The sequence below is a fragment of the Rhopalosiphum maidis genome, chromosome 1 (assembly GCF_003676215.2).
Source record: "Rhopalosiphum maidis isolate BTI-1 chromosome 1, ASM367621v3, whole genome shotgun sequence".
NCBI classification, from domain to species: domain Eukaryota; kingdom Metazoa; phylum Arthropoda; class Insecta; order Hemiptera; family Aphididae; genus Rhopalosiphum; species Rhopalosiphum maidis.
Window position 1 is genome coordinate 8,346,047 of NC_040877.1, and position 23,297 is coordinate 8,369,343.

The 23,297-nt window shown below is 29.3% G+C and overlaps 1 protein-coding gene across 2 annotated transcripts in view; it reads right to left on the reverse strand.

Annotated features, from left to right (window-relative positions):
- The window catches only part of LOC113550536 (nucleolysin TIAR-like), a 323,070-nt gene that overhangs the window by 153,091 nt on the left and 146,682 nt on the right, over positions 1-23,297 (reverse strand). For both annotated transcript variants that reach the window (XM_026952434.1, XM_026952435.1), the window contains exon 2: positions 15,562-15,619. In XM_026952434.1, coding sequence (XP_026808235.1) covers positions 15,562-15,619 — 58 coding nt within the window. The remainder of the gene's footprint in view (positions 1-15,561; positions 15,620-23,297) is intronic.

Here is a 23,297-nt window from a genome sequence, read left to right on the forward strand (position 1 = left end):
GCCACGAGGGAAATTAAGTTACTAAAATTGTTTGGTTTATGCGCTGTGACTATTATTCCATCCGCCCCGACCACGCCGAACACCGTCGGTCGCTATATGTTATACGCACTTGCACGGTCTCGTAGTCTCTTGAAAAACCCATCGACGTCGACAGTCAACGCGGGGAGAGGTAAATAAGATGTGTAATACTATATAAGCTAATGCACGGGGGAGGCGAAAGGATGTAAAAAAATAATAATAATAAGTTTTCCCACAGACAAGACGGAGAAAACACTGCGGCAGTAGCAAAAACGTTCGGCCCACACACGAAATGACTGTCACTCAATAACACGCCCAGATGACAATCCGGATAATCTAGGTGCAATAGTGACGGATCGACTTGTGGCGAAATGGTGAAGTGGGGGTGGAGTGCTTGTGAGTTTCATATTATAAAATAATATATTATGTACGCTATTGTATTATCTGTATTTATATTATAGTATATATATATATATAAATATAGAGAGATATGTATTATCGTATGCAGACGATATGTCTCAGCAACAATTTGGATTTTTTAGTTGAGTTTTATTCTGTCTCCGAAGCCGTCACTTCATTTCTTTGACGAGGTTTGCCGGTATAGTGGAGTGTGCGATCGAGGGTTTGGGTCAGGGAAAATTGCGAAAATCTCTCCGCACACACAACTAAGGTATAACGCGCACTGTGAAAAATAATATTGTTGTTTTCGAGAGGACGACGACGCCGACGTTGTAAAATTATTAGTGCACTCCGCCTTCGGTAGTTTCTTATTTTTTTTTTTTTTTCTATACTTTTTTCGTCTTTTGCTTCTCCAGTTCGTTCTTCTTTTTATATATAAGGCAAACGGCGGCGGCGGCGGTTATGCGCTTAAATTGCCTCTTAAAAGCGCCGTCTTTGATGATTATCTAAAATTACATTTTGTTATCTGAAACTCGGGCTGTCCTCTAGGTAACACTTATAATAGCGCAAACCATAGTACGGAGATAGAGATAGAGAGAGAGAAAGAGAGGGAAAGATAGATAGAGAGAGAGAGAGAGAGAGAGAGAGAGAGAGAGAGTCAGACTTAAAGTGCGGAGACACACGAGACAGCCAGTCGGTAAGACGGAGACCTAGTGTAATAGAGATCAGAGAGACAACAAATTTCACGTATACACCCTTTAAACCAATCCAACTCGCTGAAAATTCGATACTCCACCGCCGCTTAATATTACACTCGTCGTCATCATCCTTTTCACATTATTACACTCGAAACTCCGCGAATACGAAAAGTCGTGTAATACGACACGTATATTACTATTACGCTATTATACTGTAATCGTTTTTTATTAATATGCGCACTTTCGTACGACGAGTGCTCATTTTTTTCTCAAAAATATAACAATTAGGTAGGTAGCAATTGTTTCATTTCGCACTTTTCCGCCCAACGAGATATTATATAATGCATTGCGAATCGTGCACGCTTTTGTTCAAAATATGTTATATTCGTTTATAATACACCATACGCGTTTGTTTCGTACGTCTCAAACACACCAGCGCAACGTCTGCACATATGAGTATTACATGATTTCGTTTACCATTTCTGTAATTTATTATTATTATGCTATTACAACTTTTCCATAGTATATTAATAACAACAGTAACAATAATACCACATAATATAATATTATATAGTACAGTGGTAACTTTTTGTTTTTTTTTTTTTTATAAATAATTTCACAGCGGATCGATTTTTAAGTGGTTGTCATCAATACTAGAAACAATAGCTTTTAAAACAATTAATATTAATCTCTTATATATATATATATAATGCATAACCCCGTGGAAGCGACGTTAAATATTTTCTGACGCTATTGTTCCCATCGTAGAATGATCTACATCAGCAATTTAACACTGTTGCCTTCGAGGTGAAAACCTATTAGGACGTTTCAACATAAACATTTATTGTGATATATACTTTTTTAATCGGACCGTTTGCTTGTAATCTCGATAATATAATTGAAATGAACAGGGCATTTAACTAGACAATAACTAACGTCATTGTTTCGAGTTTGTTAATGGTTTAAAATAGCAATTTACCGACTTCTTTTTACAAAATTTAAAAGTATCCTATACCTATTTATGTATATATTTTTTTAAACTATTTAACTTTAGAATTTTCCTTTGAAAAGTATGAAAACATTAATTTAAGAAGTTTAATTTTAATTTTCATTGGCACTCGAGTTTTTCGTACCAAAATAAATATTTATTCTTTTACACATAATAGCTAAACATTTAAAAATTAATGAATAAAACAACTACGTTAAAAATATATTTTTTTTAAATTTATTATTCTTGGCAAAATGTAGTGGAACATGTTAAAAAAATATATATATTTAAGCCAATTAAACAAACAGTTATTTTACTTTTAACCTCTGTGTTTTCTTTTCATTATCTGAATTATGATTTAGGGATGAGTTATAATGCGTTTAAAAATTCATTTTATTATATGAAATTAACTACGAAAATATTATTACAAATGCATTTTTAATAAAGATTCATAAATTAAATTCAATGTAAATACTAAACACATTTAACTCGTACATAATATACTATATTATGTACTCGTTTATTATATTGTATTCAAATTTAATAGAAAATGTATCATTAGTATCCTGAACGATGAATATCAAAACCATATAGGGTTGAATGGATAATATATACAATAATACTGTGCAAATACAACTAAAATTTAATATGCTTGTATAGCGTATGAACCATTTCTGAATATATTAAAATTTATTTTAAAAGTCATACTATATAAAATAGTGAGTATTCCAAAATGTTAATAGCTATCGTTAGAAATAATAAAATTATGCACACATTTCAGAACTACTTGATTGATATCAATATTAGATTATAATATTACATGCTATTGAATAATTAATTATGGTTAAAGCCATTAAAAGTTTATATGAATGCAAATTTATTTAAATCACAAGTAAGTCTACTTCATAATTTGTAAGAATTAAAATTATTAAAATTAACTAACCATATTGTTTTAAATTGCACTCGTATGACGCAAATTATTACTCAACATGGATTGTTATAATATACATTAATCATATTTAGTGATGTTCATTAGTATACCATTTTAAACTATGTACCTGTCTACTACCTACAATAGATAATTTTTGATGATTAGTATAAGGATGTTTTCGGCCAATAAAAACAATTTCCAATTTTTATTATAACTAAAAAACCTGCAATTTAACTATAAATAATATTTTCTTCTTTCTATAAATTGTAGTTAACCAAAAAAATATCGAAAACTTATTGATTGATATTATGACGAATTATTAATATATATATATTTATTGTATATATGTAATCACGAATTTTCTATCTACGTTATTATAATATTGACGATTAAATACCAGGAAATTATCGTAACCAAATGTAACTGCTACAGTGCCACACCATAGAGTTATGTTCAGTGAATTCCCAAACGTAGCGGGTACCAAACTTTTACCAACAAAAGTTACGCATACATACCTATAATACTCGTCAGGTAAACGGTTCAATGTGTGCAATGCTCCTTTTGTGTGCGAGAACTCCATCGTGAAAGCACAAGTTATGAGTTTGAAACGCGTTGAAAAATTATATAAACTTAGAAGTCATGAGTTCGTGACTTTCTTACTCGCGACGCGAATTATCTGTATATATATGCAATGGAAAACTGGGTGTAGCTGTAAGGGGGGTGGTTTGACTTTGGTCGTCGTGAGGTCGTGGAACTAATTAGACTGTATTTTTATTCCCGGAAACTAAAATGAAAATGACGCTTGCACATTACTTCGTTTGCGAATAGTTCGCGAAAAATACGTGTCGAGCTTAAAAGTGAACGACGATTTGACAACGGAATGATTGCATTTTTACTTTAACATTTATAAAAAAAACATTGTGCATTTCTTTAAACGGGGGAGTGGAAAAATAATTATTAGTATAGGTGAGTGACGTTTAAAACATTTTTGGACTTGAGTATATATAATTATACAGTACGTTTTAAGTGAGAGTTTGAGAATTTACGCGCGTACAAAATGTCCCATTTTTTAAATGTCATGTAGGTGAACCAACAGGTTTTTTTGGGGTACACACTTTTTCTTCGATATTATTCCAGAGTCAAATCTATTGCAAATAATTATTTAATGAAAATAAAATAAGTATGCTATCAACTAAACGCATTTGGCCGTTTGTTCGCTATACTTTCCTCGGTTTTATCATTACACAACAATGAGATATACAATAAGCGAACTAGTTCAATGACCTGCGTAATTGAACTTGACTTTGCGTTTTTACACGCCTTCAAAAAAGGTTTTGCACCAAAGCGTATAAGAAAAGCGTCTTTTGGTCCACTCGACATCTTAACGGAATCAAAAACTTGTTGTGTAGGCAGCATCAGTTAAAACTTTCGTTCACCCTTCGCGATCCACTGACGTTTCTCCGTGAGAACTTTTTTACCGATAATACACCGATGCGGATGGCGACGACGAGAGAGAGTGAAAAAAATCGTAATGGCCAACTTGTTTTGTCGGGTATTATAAGTTTTCAATAAAATTTCACAGGATCGTATGGCCGGTAAACTGCGAGTTCTCTAAACCACGCAAACAAGCGCTGGTGGCACACACACACACGCCCCTATTGTTCGACAGTTTAGTAGTTTACATATTGTTATTATACACTCGTATTATGTCGGTAGCATAAAGGCGTTAGGTGATGGTAATGATGGCAGGGAAGTGTATTTACTACGGGATTCGTATTGTTGTGCAGCGCAAGTCATCGTGTGCATATTATAGAATCCGTCTGGCGATGGGGTGGGAGACGGACGAAACTTTGGCCCGCCGCTAGCCCTCCGATCAGTCGTTGCTGACATTGTTCTCGGCCCAGGTGATCGTATGCACGACCTGCAGAGCGGTTCCGCGCCGGAAACGCCTACGGATTTTCGGCGGAGTCGACCGCCGCCGATGTCGTCGTCTACTGCACGCCAAAAACGCGAGTAAATTTCGCCATATAGGCCATATAGACGAACCTGCAGCGTATGACGAAGGGTAGTGGGCAAGCGGACGACCGGGTGAACACGCCGTACACCGAATGGGCGGACTTTGGCCAACAACCACGCACGACATTATTTCCCACTCTCCCCTCCTCGGCTATCCGTCGCCAAATCATTACGCACACTAACCTTCACCGCTATCATTCGGCGTACGCGGCAAAAGCGCATTGCGAAAAAAAAAATTGTTCTCGTAAAAAGTATAGACGAGCGATTACTCGGCCACGCACAATGACCGTTCGTCGCCGGTGTCTCCGCCGCCGCTGCCGTTTACCGTAGGGCGTATGCATTGTGTTCGGCGTATTATTATATCGACTCTCTCTCTCTCTATATATATATATAATTAAAATAATAAAATATTATGTTTTTTTATTTTTTCAAATTGTCGTTCGATTTTATTGCACCACACATTTTTGATTGGCCTCACTGTACGCCGAGAAAACCATTATTTTTTCTAGGCCCGCGGTGTTTCTGCGTACAGCTCATTTCGTTTTTCTCCTATAATTCAGGCACACACAAATTGTTCGACGATTTTTTTTATTTTACTTTTTTATTTTCGTTGTTTTACTTTCACTATTATTACTATTATTTACAAAAACGAAATACTATGTCACGCGATAAAAAACGAATATCAATTTAATCATCTACGAACAATGAAAACAACGTAAAGTTAATAAACAATATGTGTTGTATGAAATGTATACAGTTGCGATGGAAATAAATAAATACGTAATAATAATTTTATTTATTCCGTGTTAAGGCCGTAATAAAAAAAAAAAAATAATGATATAATAAAACCCTCAGGAATTATTATAATAGCGTTATTGATTTATCCATATACGTGATACCATACACTAAGTATCGATATTACTTTCAAAGATATTTATGACTATTAATGTAAAATAGTAAATCATCCCTAAGTACGATTTGATTAATTTAACTATTACAAGTTGTTAATGTCGTGAAATTAGATTATTTGTTTTTATTTTATTCTCCCACAGTTTCTAAAAAACCGGTACTTTAATTCATTATAACAATAAATTAATACTATGCTCAAAGCTAAATGTCCGTTCTGTTGAATGTAGGAGACCATTATGAATTATATTATAATATTTTGTGTTTTTTCGTCCAATTTTTTTTTGAAATTCCTCTCTTAGATATGCTGTTTGTTACTAATTTTGAAAACATTTGTAGATTATACTCAAATATCATATACCTAACTTGATCAAATCAGTGTACACTGTACATGTTAAAATTTTAAAACCATATAATAAAACTAACAGCCACATAAACAATATAATGGAAATTATATTATATTATACACAGTATTTTTAATTTGAGGTTGGTGTTATTTTGATTATTATTTTACCCAACCCATACGGCCGTAACACGTTTGGACACAAAATTACATTTTTACCTGGAATTTTGGAGAACGATTGGGAACAGACGTTTAGGTACACTTTTTTTCAGACTCAAAAATTCAATACAACGTTTGGGTACATAATATTTTTAAAATAATACCACATTTAGGTACACTTTTAAACTTTAAATTGTGTTTTATAGAGCTTATTAGCGTTATCCAGGAGACACCACGAGGAGGTTACCTCTTAATGGTCTTCCAAAAACGTTTATTATTATTTTTGTTATAATTAATATTTTAATGATTTTATTTTGTCATTTTATATTAAAATATTTGCCAATATATTTGGTTCATCTTATTTTATTTATTTACTTATCTATATTATTTACTATACGATATTAATCATAGAATAATCATAATAATAAAAGTAATTGATATTAATTGGTTTGGAGATAAAGTATATGAGTATACCACTAATGTAGATCATGTGTCTTGTATGTGTGTACCCAGTGACGTAGTTACAGGGGGGCAAAGGGGGCGCTTGCCCCCCAACCTCCTCTGAAAATTAACTTTTAAACAAAATTTGACAATTTAAAAAAAGTGTATATTGAAAAAAAATATTTTTTTGATTGATAATGTTGTTGAATTGATAAATATATATATAATTATTATTATTAAGAGTAATTTTGTAAGTTTGTAAAACAATTTACCACAGTAAATTTTAGTATTTATATAAAAATAATACTTTTTTTTTTAAATAAAATATATAAGAAGTTCTATAGTATTAAGTTCTATATTCTATCATTTATTTTATTATTTTCATTTACTGAAATTAATTACTAAATACTACCTATATAATTGTGTATTTGACTTTAAATAATCCATGATTATTATGAACAGGGCTCGGGACTTAAAGCATTTGCTTATTTTTATGGATTGATTTTAAAAATTAGTTATAGTTTTTGATTAAATTTAAGTTTTTTAAATGCTTATTTGAGTGCTTATAATGATGTTTTTAAGCGCTTATTTTAATGATTTTAAGTGCTTAAGTCCCAAGCCCTGATTATGAACAAATTTTAAATATTGCCCCCCTAACTAAAATTCCTAGCTACGCCACTGTGTTTACCCAAACGTTCTCTAATTTACCAGGTAAAAACGAAAATATCTTTTATTTTATGTACCCAAACGTTGTGTCTATTTGTACCCAAACGTGTTGGCTTTTGGGTCAATGTGACCTAACGTTCAGCCCCCATACTAACCATACTACCCAATTACCTGAGTATTTATCACCAACTTCAATGCACAATTTAACTGGTTTTCAAATAGTTTTAAACAATAGAACCGTTTAGAAAAAATTAAAATTATAATGTAATATTATTTAATAGAAAAAAAAACCAAATTACTTGAGGTCAGAATAAAGTAACATACTATAAGTTATAAGTTATAACATATAGACAAATACAAATGAGCAATTTCATAAATATTTTAATCAGCTATATTTTCCATGCATAACATGCAATCATTTATGTCGAGTACATAATTAAAAACGTTGATATGATAACATTTTATTTCAAATATTATTTATTATTCGTTCAATGTAAGACGATATTAAAGTTTGATTATGTCAAACGAATCGAAATAAAAGACAATTTTACTTTCGAGAATATATTTTCCTGATACACTGTTGCAAATTGAGACAATAGAATAAGATAAAATAATGCAGAGTTTGTTACACACTATTCACAAAAAAAAAAAAAAAACAATTGTTGTTTATAATAGTATAACGGTAAGTACAAATTAAAATAGGATTGAAGCACTGTATTCATACAGTCTCAAAGTAAAAAACAACTATTAATAATTTTGTCCAGAACATTTACAACACAATGCAGTAACAACTACAGTACTTTTTTACTTTATTTTTAATTTAAAAAGTATAGTACAAAGGGCTCTTCAAGTATATCAGAGAGGTCTGGGACAACCGGTAAATTTTAATAGAAAAACAGAAGAGTATAGAATAATATACACGCACATACACACGAAAAAATATAACACGTTTCAATGTGTTATACCTAAATATTTTACCATTTGTGCACATTCCTTGTAAAAACTTAACATCCAGAAAGAGCTGCGTTATTATATTCACCCAAATTCGTCGTAGAACGTAAAAACGCGGTCAGCAAACGTTTAAAAAATTTTAAACATGCAAATGGAAATGAAAAATCTGCAGGGCAAGAGAAAATGGCGAAATTAAATGCGTATAATGAAAGTTAAAAAATTTAATGCGTTACTACGATAAAGGTAGGTAAATACAAAAAATGTCTTGGAATGAAACTTTTCAGTTTTATTTGCTACCTTTGTTAGTTAAAATTCTTTTTCACGACGCAAATGATGCGACTGCATTTGACGCGTGTTTGTGCCAGTACCGCAGCACTCGAGACGGTCCTTATTCGAATAAAACATTTTCGTTTCGGACGTTGTCTACACGAACGGAACGTAAAATCGTATTGTCCGATATTATAATAATATACAGTTGTTATACACATTATGTAATATAATAATAATATATATATATTTATATTAATATTCATTACGGTGGAGCGTAATGTATGGTCATAACGGGGCCGACACGGCCGTCCGGCTAGCAACATACCACAACGACGATGACAACCTCCGCAAATTCGGTGAATAATAATTTTGTTTGTCCTACATTTACATATTATCGTTATTATTATTATTTGCTTGACACAGCTCGCATCCACTTTACGACTAGTTGCTGTTTCTTGATCGGTCCTCTATAATAGACGTCAGATTAGCCACCTCCTACCTCCCCACCCACCCACTCCCGAAACTACGACTCAATCGTTATAATCCCATTCTACCAAATCTTTCCGTCTCTTGAAGCGTCTTCGGTCTCCGGGCCAAAACGGCAACCTTTGCGGCGATTTCGTGTCGTGATGGCTACAATTAACCGTTTCGAAATGACGTGTTTCCAGCCCATTCGATTTGCTCAATTGGTTAGAAACGCATTGACTCCGCTCGTCGTCGATGATAATGTACGTTATAATAATAATTATAATTAATAGAGATATAATATATACAAAGTACACACAATGCGTTATTATGCATAATGCATATTGTATTTGATTTTATAATAACATTCGACTGTCGGGTTCGGTAATTACCGGAAACGTTTAACTTTATATGTATTTCTGGGAATGCACCTCAGTAATGGAAAGAAATATCGAAGAATTCACGAGAAACGATTGCTATTTATTAATCATTTTGTTAATTAATCGTGGCGTATTTTAATTAAATAATATTCAAATGTTGAATATAAAATACAACGTATGAATATAGTTAAATATCGTAAATTGGTTTATAAAATATATTACTTCACTCAACTATCGAATTTTACAGTAGATACATACACAGTTACGTTCTTTGATCAAGAAAAAAAATGAATAACTATTCCAGACGGTTTACAAATTGTAGAAAATAATATATTGTTTTTTTTATAGGGGATAAGAAACGCACTGTTTGTAAGGAATTCAAAATACACAGTTATAAGATTACTTGCGTGCGGGTTGTGGCATATTTAGCAAATGATCATTATTATTATTTAGTGTATGTGGCGAGTTTTACATATGAGTGTGTGTTTGGAGATATTAGTGACAACGTCATGTACTGATTATTTAAAGTACGCGGATATATTAACAATTCGATGTGTCATGTAAAATCAAATATTATTTCACAACTAAATTGATTAATTTCCTTAGATATATTTTGATACAGAGCTTGGATTTTAACGTTTTCTTGTGTTTACTTTGAATTTGTTGAATAATCTTTGTCATTTATTTAACTGAAGAAGTGTAATTCACTGTTGAATATACAAAAATGAAAAACTTATTCAACACTTTTGTATTTATAAAGTCAAATATTAACGTCAAAATGTATTTAAAAGCCGTGCTTACGATCTAAAAGGAAACAAGAAATCCAAACGCTTTTTTTTTTTTTAAATACATGTCGCCTATTTAGTTAGTTACATTGATCAATACAATAGAAAAAGATCCTTTTATCATTCAAAATAGTCCATATCGAACACCCTCAGCAGTTATTATATTATTTTTATTCAGCAGTTATACAAGTCACTCATGTTTTTTTTATCACACCTCTTTGAACTTTATGAACATCAATAAAACAATGTCATGTAAAAAATACAATTGTTTCCCGTTGTTTTATTCACATATAACATCTTACAAACTAGTTTTTGATTTAAGAGAATTCAAATTTTTAGAACCATCGAAAAAGGATTTTACTACATTTGTTATACATCGAAGAATATATTCTAAGTAGATACCAATTTGAGTCAAATAAATAAATTAAACATTCAAAATGTTGTTTTCAATCGCATTAATTAAATTGTGTTTATAAAACTTCAAAGGAAATCTGAACATATTATTAATTTAATGAAAATTGTAAGTTGTATTATATATACATGTAATAGTATACTATTATGTATACTATGTTTACATTAAAAATATATTCAATAACTTAAGTTGGCAAATTAATATTTTATTATTTTATAATATTTAATAGTCAAAAATCAAAATCTGCTTTAAAATGTAATTTTTTTCTCAGTTATCTTTTATTTAGCAATTTAGTTACATTAAAAATTAATAGTCATTTTCTACTTTTCTGTATCAATTTATTATATAATATTACATTGTATGTTGATTTCTATGTATACAACAAATCTTTATAAATAATGTAACATTTACATGACAATAATATAAATTATAAATAAAATAAAATCACAAATTCACTGAGCATAATATATATTTCAAGAAAACGTATACCCAAAGATAAACAGATAAACTATGCTACAAAGGTGATACTTGTTATAAATATTATATCAACACAATGTTTCTATGTTATATTTTTACTTGACAAGTTAAGCACAAAAAGGAAGTTATGAGAATAACAGAAAATATATGGAATGTATTATTTTACAGATTCGATGTTGTAGACACTGAATAATGTGTATATTATAAATAACTATAAATTATGATTTGAATATATCACAGTTTCATTAACAATTATAAACTAAAATAAATATAGCAAAATAAACGTTCAAATCTCAAGTTTTTGATTTTCCATATCAGTATATGATTGAGTTTTTTAATTCAATAAAATTTACTATGAAGGTATCTTCAACAATATTATGAAACATAAATTACGTTGTGACATTCTTGAAAGTCTGAATTATATTTTAGCATACATATAAATAAACAATAAATTATTATACTATTTAACTATTAATTATCATAATATTATGCTGTCTATAAAATGTATTTAAAATATTTATACTGAGTGATTATTTTATCAAATAACACTCATTATTTCAAAATATATTAGTTTTTGAAAACACATTTTTATGTTTTTTAGTTGACATAAAACAAAATTTATTTTTAAAGTTTAGGTAAGCGAAATAGTAGACAAATATTTTGCGGAAAATCCCCGTACAACTTCACTCTGCTCACCTACACTTTTAATACTTATACGTATACCTCATGAAATACTCATCCGAATTTTAAAACGAATTATAATACTTCAGAAAATAATGAAATAAAAACATGTATGTTGTCATTAAAAAATAAAAATAAATTAAAATTAAAACTATAAAAAATATTTTAAAAATATTGTTTTATTTTAAATGGAAAAATTAAAAAATATTTATAGATTTCGAAATAATGAGTCTATTTTTATAAAAGTATAGCCCTGTTTACATGAAATATCTCTTTTAATTTAGTTTCTCATAATAATAATTTTATTTATTTTTTTATATTAATTCAATATTTACGTTTAGAAGAGAACACTTAAAGTTGGGTCTTATACGTGTATGTAAATGCGCCGTGAACGTAGTTTTCATACGTCAAGTAATAATATAAGTGCTGTATGAAAATAGTTAAGCAATTTTTATTTTTTATTTTAATACACGAATTTTTCTGCTTCATTCGGTTTCTGTAGTGTAATGCTCTGGACAAGCACTTTTTAATGTAATCACAATGATTGATTATTAATTATACATATTCATATGAACGTCGCCAAAATAACAAATTATACCAAATTAAAATCGATTGCAAGTAACAGGTACCCGCACTCATCCTTTCTATATTACATTCGGGTATAACCTACCCAGAGCTCAGATAATAATAAATCAACATCGTCAAAAGTTTATTATTTTCTATTTTTATAAAACCGTGTTAGGCTTTGGCGATAAACAATAACGTTGATACTTGCCGAAAGTGTCTACCCTCGAGATTACAAAGCAAATATTTCTTTGAACATCGATAATAATATCGCAGTCGATTATATGCTATTATTGTTTGTCGATCAAACAACGAAATTGTGCGGAATTATTATACGCTCGAGGCGTGACATCCTAAAATGCCTCCAATAATCACGGTAAATAATAATTTTGTATTATACCTACTCAGTAACTATACGCACGCGGTTTTTGTTGAACTCGCAAATTAAAATATATAAACAATCCGTGTGCATATAATATTACGTTTCACTTAATTGTAGGGGAATATAAACACTGTAATTTTTCACGGGCTCGTATAATATAAACATCAAATTCAAACTTCAACGATAATTACGTAACGATTCTAACCCAGAATGCGAGCTGACCTGATCCGTGTTACTAAATAGAAAAAATAAATAAAAATATATTGTTTATTATTATTATAAGTTATATAATGGCTTAAAAATTAATATTATACGCCATTGTTAGGCGACTAAAAATATATTTACTCGTATATAAATTGCATATACATACACACGTTTAACTTTCTATTATTGTTGTTATAATAGTATTACTATATTATCTCGTACTCGATTTTTGTAAAAACTATTCATTCTTGATTTTATTTTGCTTACGAATTTTTCCAGATTTCCATATTATTTTTTCTATACAACACCCATATCATATTATATCACATATTTTCAATTTCAATATCGTTGGTTAGTTGTCTCCACCAAATACATTTTTCCTAAACAATTGTTTGTATCTTCCTCCTGTAACTAGTCAACACTCAAAATTCACTAGTAATTTGTTAGTTTCTAGCGGAATAGTTATTTTCAAATATAGATATGATTAAATGAGTTTCAACAGTTCTTTAAAAATTATAATGTAATAGAAAAAAAGCTATTCCGACTATAAAATGCCGTATATATGACTAAATTTATATTGTTTTTATTATAAAACTAATTAAATTTTCCCAATTTCTTCGAACTTTTTGTTTCCTCGACTTAGGCCGTATTATACCTATTATATTAGTATACTCATCTCGATTGCCCTACATTAAGGGTTCAGAAATCGTATTGGCGTACATAATGTAGGTTAACATAATATTATAATATATTACATTGTGTATAGCGTACTCCCGTTTCGTGTTATTTTACGTTATAGTGTCACCGTATTAATAAGTATAAAGTTTTTTTTACAAAATTATATACTGTGCGAAAAAATTCAACTAAACACGCACGGCGGTGACCTTTTAAACGAAGGTCGACTTTAGAGTGTGTTATTCTACGCAATTGTTGTGTAGTCAAAATTCTTTATCTGACTATTCCCTCTAATGTGACCATCATTGTTTTCTATACCCTTTAACTGCGCACATCTTTTACATGACTATCAGATCGATGTTTGATTTTAACAGTTGATATTCGTTACTGACGTCCGGCAACGAGAGTAAAAACGATAGTTGATATATTTTTTAGGGTTTTTATTGGTATATATCCGTATCGTATTGGAAGAACAACAAAAAAAAAAAATCATATTCATCGATAATATCATATACGTTTAACGGATATACGAGAAACTTCAAAATATCTATTATTTTCATTTGATTATTTTCGTCACATCGTCTTTTTGGAGTATTTCGAGTTTCTCCGGTTTCTCGTGCTCTAAATTACTGTTTTGGGAAACTATATCGATTGGTCGCACTGCCAAAACGCATATCATTTAAGTATTACGATTATTCGTGAAATCGCAAACACTGGTATCGACTATAATCGGATAATATCGGATTTATCATGTAAAAAAAAAGAAAAAATTAAAAACGTGACGAAACGGACGAAACGTGCGCTCAGCGGTGCAGAGATTTCCTTGTGCGGTAAAACTAATCATAACTGCAACGACGACCGGAACAACAACTTTGATGACGATAATAACGAAGATAATTGTATTATGTATTCGGCAAGCCACACCGACGTCACCGATGACGCGTATCCTCGAAAATTTGCGTCGCAGACCGTGAAAAATATGTCTGGCACGTAGGAAGCCCGACGAGCCGGTTAACGAACGGGCTTAGGTACGCCGTCGTCGTCACACGTCGTGCTCATTGCCACGCGCATATATCCATCGTCGACGACGGTATAACGGCGGCGGACGTCGGATTCGCCGAATCGTATTTTTGTTTACTATTTATTATTTTTATTATTATTTACACTGTTGCGAAGCTCCGACGCGAAAAGACGGAGTTTTCCCTTCTCTAAATAATTCTAAATATTTCGTTCTATAATAATAATAATATTATAATCACGACGTTCTCGTAAAAACTGCGGGTCGACTGCTGTGTATGAAAATAACGCTGTTACACATACCACAAATAAAATAAATGTGAATTTGTCGTTACGAGAATTAAATTGCTGTAGAAGTGTAGACGATATTATATATCGGCAAAATTGGATAATATTATATTTTTTTACCGAGTGTATGAGTCGGTTGTGACATTGATAATAATTTTTATAACGAGTCCGTTGTTGATATAATAAGAGACCGTCGCGAGACCCGAAAAGACAAAAACCGAGAGTTCATTTGAGTCGTAATTGTTTGTGTGTATATATCGTCATAATATTATATAGAACATTATATTATTCCGACCGAAATCCGATGATATTAATTCTCTCCTACTGATTTTTTACGTAGTATACGCAATATACGCGTATATACCAATCATACATCTCATCATAATATAATAACTTTATAAATGAATAATGCTTTGTGAGTACGGTATTGATATTGTGTACTTACTACTTGTGTCGGCTTTCAGCTGAGGTCCCGGTGACGATACCCAGTTTAGTTTCATTTCCTGTAACACAAAAAACATAAATTAATTATTTGTACATAATTAACATTATATTGTGATACAGAAAAACATATTATTTTTATTGACATTTTAAATATTCATCGTATAGGAAAGGATGAGAGTTTATTTTACTACATCGATATTATTATAATTTAAAATACTATTTTTAAACCAAATGTGTTTTTCAATGTTTGTAAATATTACGAGAAAATCATTCTCATGCGATGCATCTCGACGCTTCTAAATGAAATTAAAAATGTGTTTTAAAATACTATACGCAACAAATATAATATGTACTTTGGCTGAAAATGAGGTATTATCGTTCTCAGAAGTGTATAGCCATTTTTAAAACAGAGGATATATTATAATAATATTTACGTTTCTCCGAAATATAATAATACATTATCAATATTATTGTACTAAAATAAGAATGGAATAATTTTCTCTGAAACTTTGAAGGGTGTACATAATATGTGAATGCCCGGGGGATGTATGTAATATAATATTATTTAAAATTATAAAAGTGTGGAAAATTTTAAAAATAATTTAAAGAAACTTAGAAATTAATGTATAATTATAAATAAAATAATACATAATAACAGTAAAAATATTGATGATGACCATAGATACAAATAGTACAACTATACTTCAAATTGTGTTGATGCTAAAATTATAGAACACTTACAGATCCATGTATATCAAATTCAATCAGAAATATATTGGCATAAACATAAGCAAATAAACTAAGATTCAATTTACATTAGTAATTATCAATAATAAAAATAATTTAATGCTTTAATAAATAACTAATAAGAACCTATAATATCAAATATATTCTTCTATCTTCATTGAAAAATGTCGTATTAATATTGTTTTCTGTTTAACATCATTTATTAACAAAACATTAATCCCAAATTATAAACGTTTTTAGTTATACTTCAAACTAAATATATACACTCAAAAAACTTATCCAAAAAAATAAAAAATAAAAATAATAGATAATTATAGAAAAAACCTTACACTATTAATATAAAATATAAATTAATTTCAAAACGCATACATTTTGATGTTGTGATTGTATAGGTACGTTTTATGAAATAATATTTATTGTCGACGTGCATGTAGTAAAATTGTCGATACAGAGCGCCTTGATAGGTAAAATAATAATATAGTAATATTACTGAATAATGTTAACCTGCAAAATTCAGCTTCAAAGATTTCGATGCAAAAACGATAATATCTGTATTAAAAACAATTAATTAAAAACTATATTATGACGTATACAATTGCATACTGTTATTTATATCATAAATAATAATAAAAAAATAATCAAACATTTCTAATTCCTGGAAAATAGTAATATAAATATTTAGTGAACCTTTTGAGTCATTACGATTTTTTTTTTAATTAAAAAATAAAAAAATCAATTTTGTAGAAAATCAGTGTTGTGTAAGTGTAATTCCCGTTTATTTGTTTATTTTTATTTATTTATTTTTTAGTTATTAACTAGAAATTTCATTATTTTTCCTGCTTTAATGTAGATATCAACTATGTCAAATTTCCTACCAGAAACTATCCTTAAAACTGAAGATAGAAATATATTTTCTGCTCCAAAACATGATTATAAACACAAAAATACGACAGCCATCCTTTACAGAAGAACTATTGATTAATAGATACACAGAATGGTTTCTTAAAAATATTTTTAAATAGAAAAATGAATAAACCTTATTTGTTTATTTGATAATGTATTTTTAAACTTGTTTTTATAATTAAACTGAAATCAGCAAAATCGTTAATTCTTTTATTTTTTTTTTTAATTTATGTTCACTCTACTTTAAGAGTTTAATTGACACTGACATAGTACAGCGTTTGAAATAGGCATTTAAAAATGTCCACAATCAGTTGCTTATTTCATATTTTTTTTTTACATTTTGACGGCAATATAATATAAGTACTTACGGAAAGTACCTATCTAGTAGAAATTACGTAATTCTTTATTTGAAATATTTTTAACTACCTTATATTCTGTTTGTCGTTTCTAAATATATGTTTGGCAGATGGAATCATTTAATATTAAATTATATTTATAGTGTCGATGCGATGAATTATTATGGTGAAATACAATTAACTTAATAATTTTAATGTTAAAACTTATGTTAGTTTGTTAAATATATAATAACTTGCATTTTATACACGGGTTTGTAACTTTATATAATAATAATCTCGTACGTCTGCGAAGATTTATAATTTATAAATGTTTACTAGCTCAATGTAAAATGTGCAAACTTAAACTACCGTTATAATTATTAACGATACATTGATATTAAATAATAATGAATACAAATACTAATATTTTAAGTAAAGTGTGTGATTATATGATATTAAAGTGTTAATACAGTTATGAAACCGATTTAAAAATAAAGTTAATTATTTTTCATGTCTCCTATATTACGCTAAGCATATAACACCAAGTGTACTCGATCAATAAATAACTCATCGTTTGTGCAACAAATGGGCACCGAAGGCAATGAGTCATCAAATCCCAATCGAATATTTGAGAATAAAATATTACTCGCAGTGCACGAAAAGTCTATGCTATACTAAAAATATTCTGCAAATTTAGCAATAAGACTGAACGTATCGATCTTGTAGATAACTGTTGAAAATCAATGTTACTTTCACCCTTCCACTACCAATGCACACACTCCATACCATTCGATTATAATACAATAATATTTCTTTGTATCTGAATTCCATTGATAGAAATGACTTTAAAGTTGATCATAATATTATATAGTAAACAATGATCGATGATTTTTTTTTTGTTTTTACGTTATGGATTACGATTTTCCTCCGATCAAATTACAATCTATGTGGCTGCATCTCATTACGAGAACTTGTAGCCTGCACATTTGCCGTTAACCTTAACGCATACACGTTCTGTTGTGTGAAGTCTGTGACTGGGGGAGAAGGTTTAAAGACGACAAGACGTCTGGTGTTTGATTTTAGCACGTAAATACGAGTATTTACACATTTTCAATTGAATTGACGAAACATTTAGCGGCATGCCTCTTGCAGCTCTCGCCGCCGTGCACATACACTGAATTTTGTTACTATCCTGCTCCGATTCTAGACGCAGTAAACGTACTAAAAAAAAAAAAAAAATGGATGTCTGATTTACAACAATTATAATTTGCTTTAATACATATTATAATATTATGATGATGTCCTGATTGATTCAACAAGCATGCGCTCAACCCCTTTTATCTTTTGAAAAAACGCGTTACGATCTTTAAGAATTGCAGCGTGAACAATTTATAAAATAATAATTCGAATAAATATTTTACTAAAGGATTGAGTGAAAGCATGCTAAGCGAATAACAAAGTCTACATTATACATATTATTTGAATAGTTATAAGTGTTATAACTTGCAGATATTTGTTTACAGTAGATAACGTTAAAAACGAAAAATCCATCGCTTCTGTTATACCTATAGTCAAAATAATATTATAATACGATTTTACGCGTTTTATGAGATATTTTGATATTTTTATTATGCAATATACTAAATACTATAATTGTTAAAAAAAAAAAACTAATAGAATCGTATTATTAAATTAGCTTGAAAAAAAAAATGTTATTTCTCTATACCGTTAAAACGATCGTAATACTGCGTTTTCGCGAATTCAGCATGAAAACAAATTAACTGAATAACGCGTAATCACTTATTAAAAATATATACTGCAATTAATATAATTACGTTGAATAATTGTTATTAAATAATGAAGGGATTTTTTAAAATTAATACAATATTGTTGTAATAATATTACCTATTATGTTTATAAATGTATTATTAGTATTACAAAGATCATAGACCATAGCAGGTGTTGTAGTAATAAGATAAATTAAACACAATATTTATATTTCTTGTAACATCATAACGACTCTTATCAAAGTAGAATATACAATATAGATCTACATTAGGTACGCGATATAATAATATATATCATGATAAACAGTATAATAAAGTCTAGTATTATAATATACGTTTGTATCTTATGACTTTGAGCACATACATTGTTTGGATACCGTTGGCTTTCTAGTATAAAATATGTGGACGCATGGGTGGAAATAAATTCTCTAAGCATGTGTATGTAAGTTCACAATTGGAGTTAACGTCAAACATCAAAAAGAATCAGGAAAATACATTATATATATATACATATGCGATGGACGTGAATATCCAATTCAAGACAGATAACAAATATGTGTTACGACAGTATGAGGTCCTCTAAGTTAGTAGTTTACGTCATTTCATTAAATGGTTCTCTGCAGTATCGCGTGTCCATCCATCCATGTGTGTGTGGGAGTATGCGTGTGTAGACTGTTGGTATCTTTCGTACACGGAGAAATATATTATTGACTTGTTTGATTTAAATTCTTACGATCAGTTCAGCGTTATAGTAATATTATGTCATTGAAGAATTTGTCACGAAAGGTTGTAAAGAACATAATATAATTATGAATAAGCAATATTTAAATCGTGCCTACACATATTATATTGTATATAAATTCGTTATTTGCGGTGTTGTCGTTAATTAAAATACAAATTAAACTATAACTAGCAAAGCGACATGATATTGTACCAGATCGTCTTTTAAACATAACAATAAAACAACATAACGATATTTGTAAATATTTATTCAAAAACGAAAATTATCTCTCCAGACGTCCGCAAATGGTCTTGCGCAATAATTATATAGTAATTAATATCAAACACATAAATTCATAATCATCTAATAGTTATTTTGAGTGATTATTGTTTTGTTTTGAAAACACTATATCAACTCGTTATACGTAGACTCACAATTCACAGTGATATTAATTAAGTGTGAATAATTATAAAACGGGAGTATTAAATGTCTGGGGGGGGGGGGTATTGTCAACGTTTTAAACAACGTTACAACGTCTTCAAAAACCACTCTGTGTAACGTGTTGCGTATACAATCACAATGAATTATGTTTCTAAACTTTGTGTTATGTGGTTTTGACATTAAATTGTTTACGGTTCAATAATATTATACCTAGGCAATTGAACAGTCTGAAAACTTATTTTACAGTTGGGTTATATGTTTTATCGTTGCCAACGAAAACAAAACGTAACTGTTTCACACATTTTCAACGTTAAATATAATATTATATAACCTACGTTTTTTTATTTTTTTATTTTATTTTTTCCTGTAAAAGATTTTTATTTGGGGGAGATGTTTTTTTCGATATTTACAAAATCACGTTACGAATCGTTTTATTAAAATACCTTTTTAAATTTTTAGTTTCTTTTAAATGTCAGTCCAAATTTTAGATTTAATATGTTAATGCATAGTATTTTTCTAGAAAATACAAACGCATAAATATCGAAATACCAACAGTGAATTATTTTGATTTTTGTTACCACTGTGAGATTCGATATACATAACACTAATTTTACACACACTGCGTAATTTTGGTGCATTGCACTGTTTATTTTAAGACTAAACGATCACATATTCAATTAACAGTTGATTGAGTATTTGATATATTTTACATCAGTGTTACGAACAAATATTTGTAATTAGAAATATAGAATTACAATTTACAATAAGTATGGTGATGATCAAAATTAATACATAAATTCACAATTAAATTGGCATATACACACCATCATTACAACGGTATGACTTGGATGTATACTAATGACCTTAAAACCTCAAAGCATAATAAAATCTAAAATTATGAAAATTGTTAAACATTTATAATATTCACATTATTTATTCAAAATATACTGTACATTCATGTATATTATATATATAATGTATATTATAATATAATCAACGGTAAACATTGTAATACATTATTAATGGAAACTACTCATTTTATATTTATGCATTCTTGAGAATTGTAAAATCAACAATACGTCACCGTATATGCAGGTAAATCAAATAATAAATACAAATTTGTTTTAAAATTTAAAATTATGTAAAATATAAATATAATTAACAAAAGATACCTATTGTTAAAAATAATTATATATTTATATATAGCTAAAAATTAAAACATCTATTATAAAAAATAAAATCTAATATACCTGTGTCTACGCCAAATCTAATAGATTTATAATTTGGTTTGAAATGTGCGCGAATAAAAATAAAAATATTTAAAAATTATAAACGTTCTAATCAGCGCAATCGTTAAAAAGTAAGAATTAGCGATTCGGAAAAGTATAAACGACCGGAAACGGACAGGCTTTAAACTTTGCATCGATATTTATATTCGTTTTTGAACAGTATCGTCATCGGTTTCGGTCTAAATCTCATTTCCCGTGTACAGAAAACAAAAAAAATATATATGTTGTACCCGCGTATGGGTATTATACTGTTATAATATTATTATGTTTATTGTAATATCGCATTATTTGCAACGCGAAGCGGGTTTTCTTCGCATATCATCCGCCTCCATTGATATATCATGTAGCTAATGTTGTATGTGTTTAATAATAATACATCGTACCTTCTATTATTGTGCATACAGAGAACGTTTGCTTGGAGTGCGAAAGGGGTGGTAGGATCGAGACAAGTGTTTTTCAAGAGCCCTACGAGTGTTTACCCGTATCCGTTTCCAGTTTTCCGCTTATGCGACAAACGATTTCTCAAAAGTCATCGGTGTCGTCGTCGTCTACACGCCGACGTACAGATGATGCACTACGATTGTCATTCACACTTTCTCCTATATAGATTATTGTTATTATTATTATTATTATTATTATCATCATCATCATCATCATATATGTATAAGGCCTTTGATAAAACTGTCGTTCCGACTTGATCGCTCTATCTCTCTCTATCTATCTCTATTTAACGAACGGAACACGTTGTGTCGTAGTAATACAATTAATTGCACTTAACAAATTCCGCCTATACGAGAATGACTTAATATTCATCCAAACTTTATTAAAATATAAATAGAAAAATACATAAATAATATAATACTTGGTTGTTAAATAAGCGTTAAAAATATAATATATTTTATTTATTAGTAGAGGTGGATTGAAAACAAAAATATAACGAAAACCATAAAATGAAAAAATAAAATACAATAACCTTGCGCTAATTAAGAAGCTGTTACCTCTGTAAAAAAAAAAAAAAATGTTTACAATATAAATGTCTTTTTGTTATTATTATTTATTAGATACCAATAATAATGATGTAAGACTATTTAATTAGCATTAGTAGTATAAAGTTATAATTATTTAATTTATCTTTTACTTACAAATGATTAAAACACAATATTACAAATTGTAATTTTACCTTGAATAAGAATATAACAAGCTCTTTAGACTAAAGTCTCGTGCCATGTTATATTTCCTTCTGTAAACTGTAATACAATATTTATTTAAAGTAGATATAGGTACTCTGTTCGTTGCTACGTTTTGTATATTTTGTGAACTACGTAACAGTGTACAATATATTATTCTAAAAGGTATAAATAACAATGTTTCTCGTTTTATGGAAAAGCGCTCATGCTTTCAGTATTAGAATACAAGCCACTACAAAAGTTAAAAATCAAAATATATTGTATTGATTAATAATTAAGTTATTTAATTGTTGCTAAAAATTATGAACATAGCGGTTGTAACTGAAA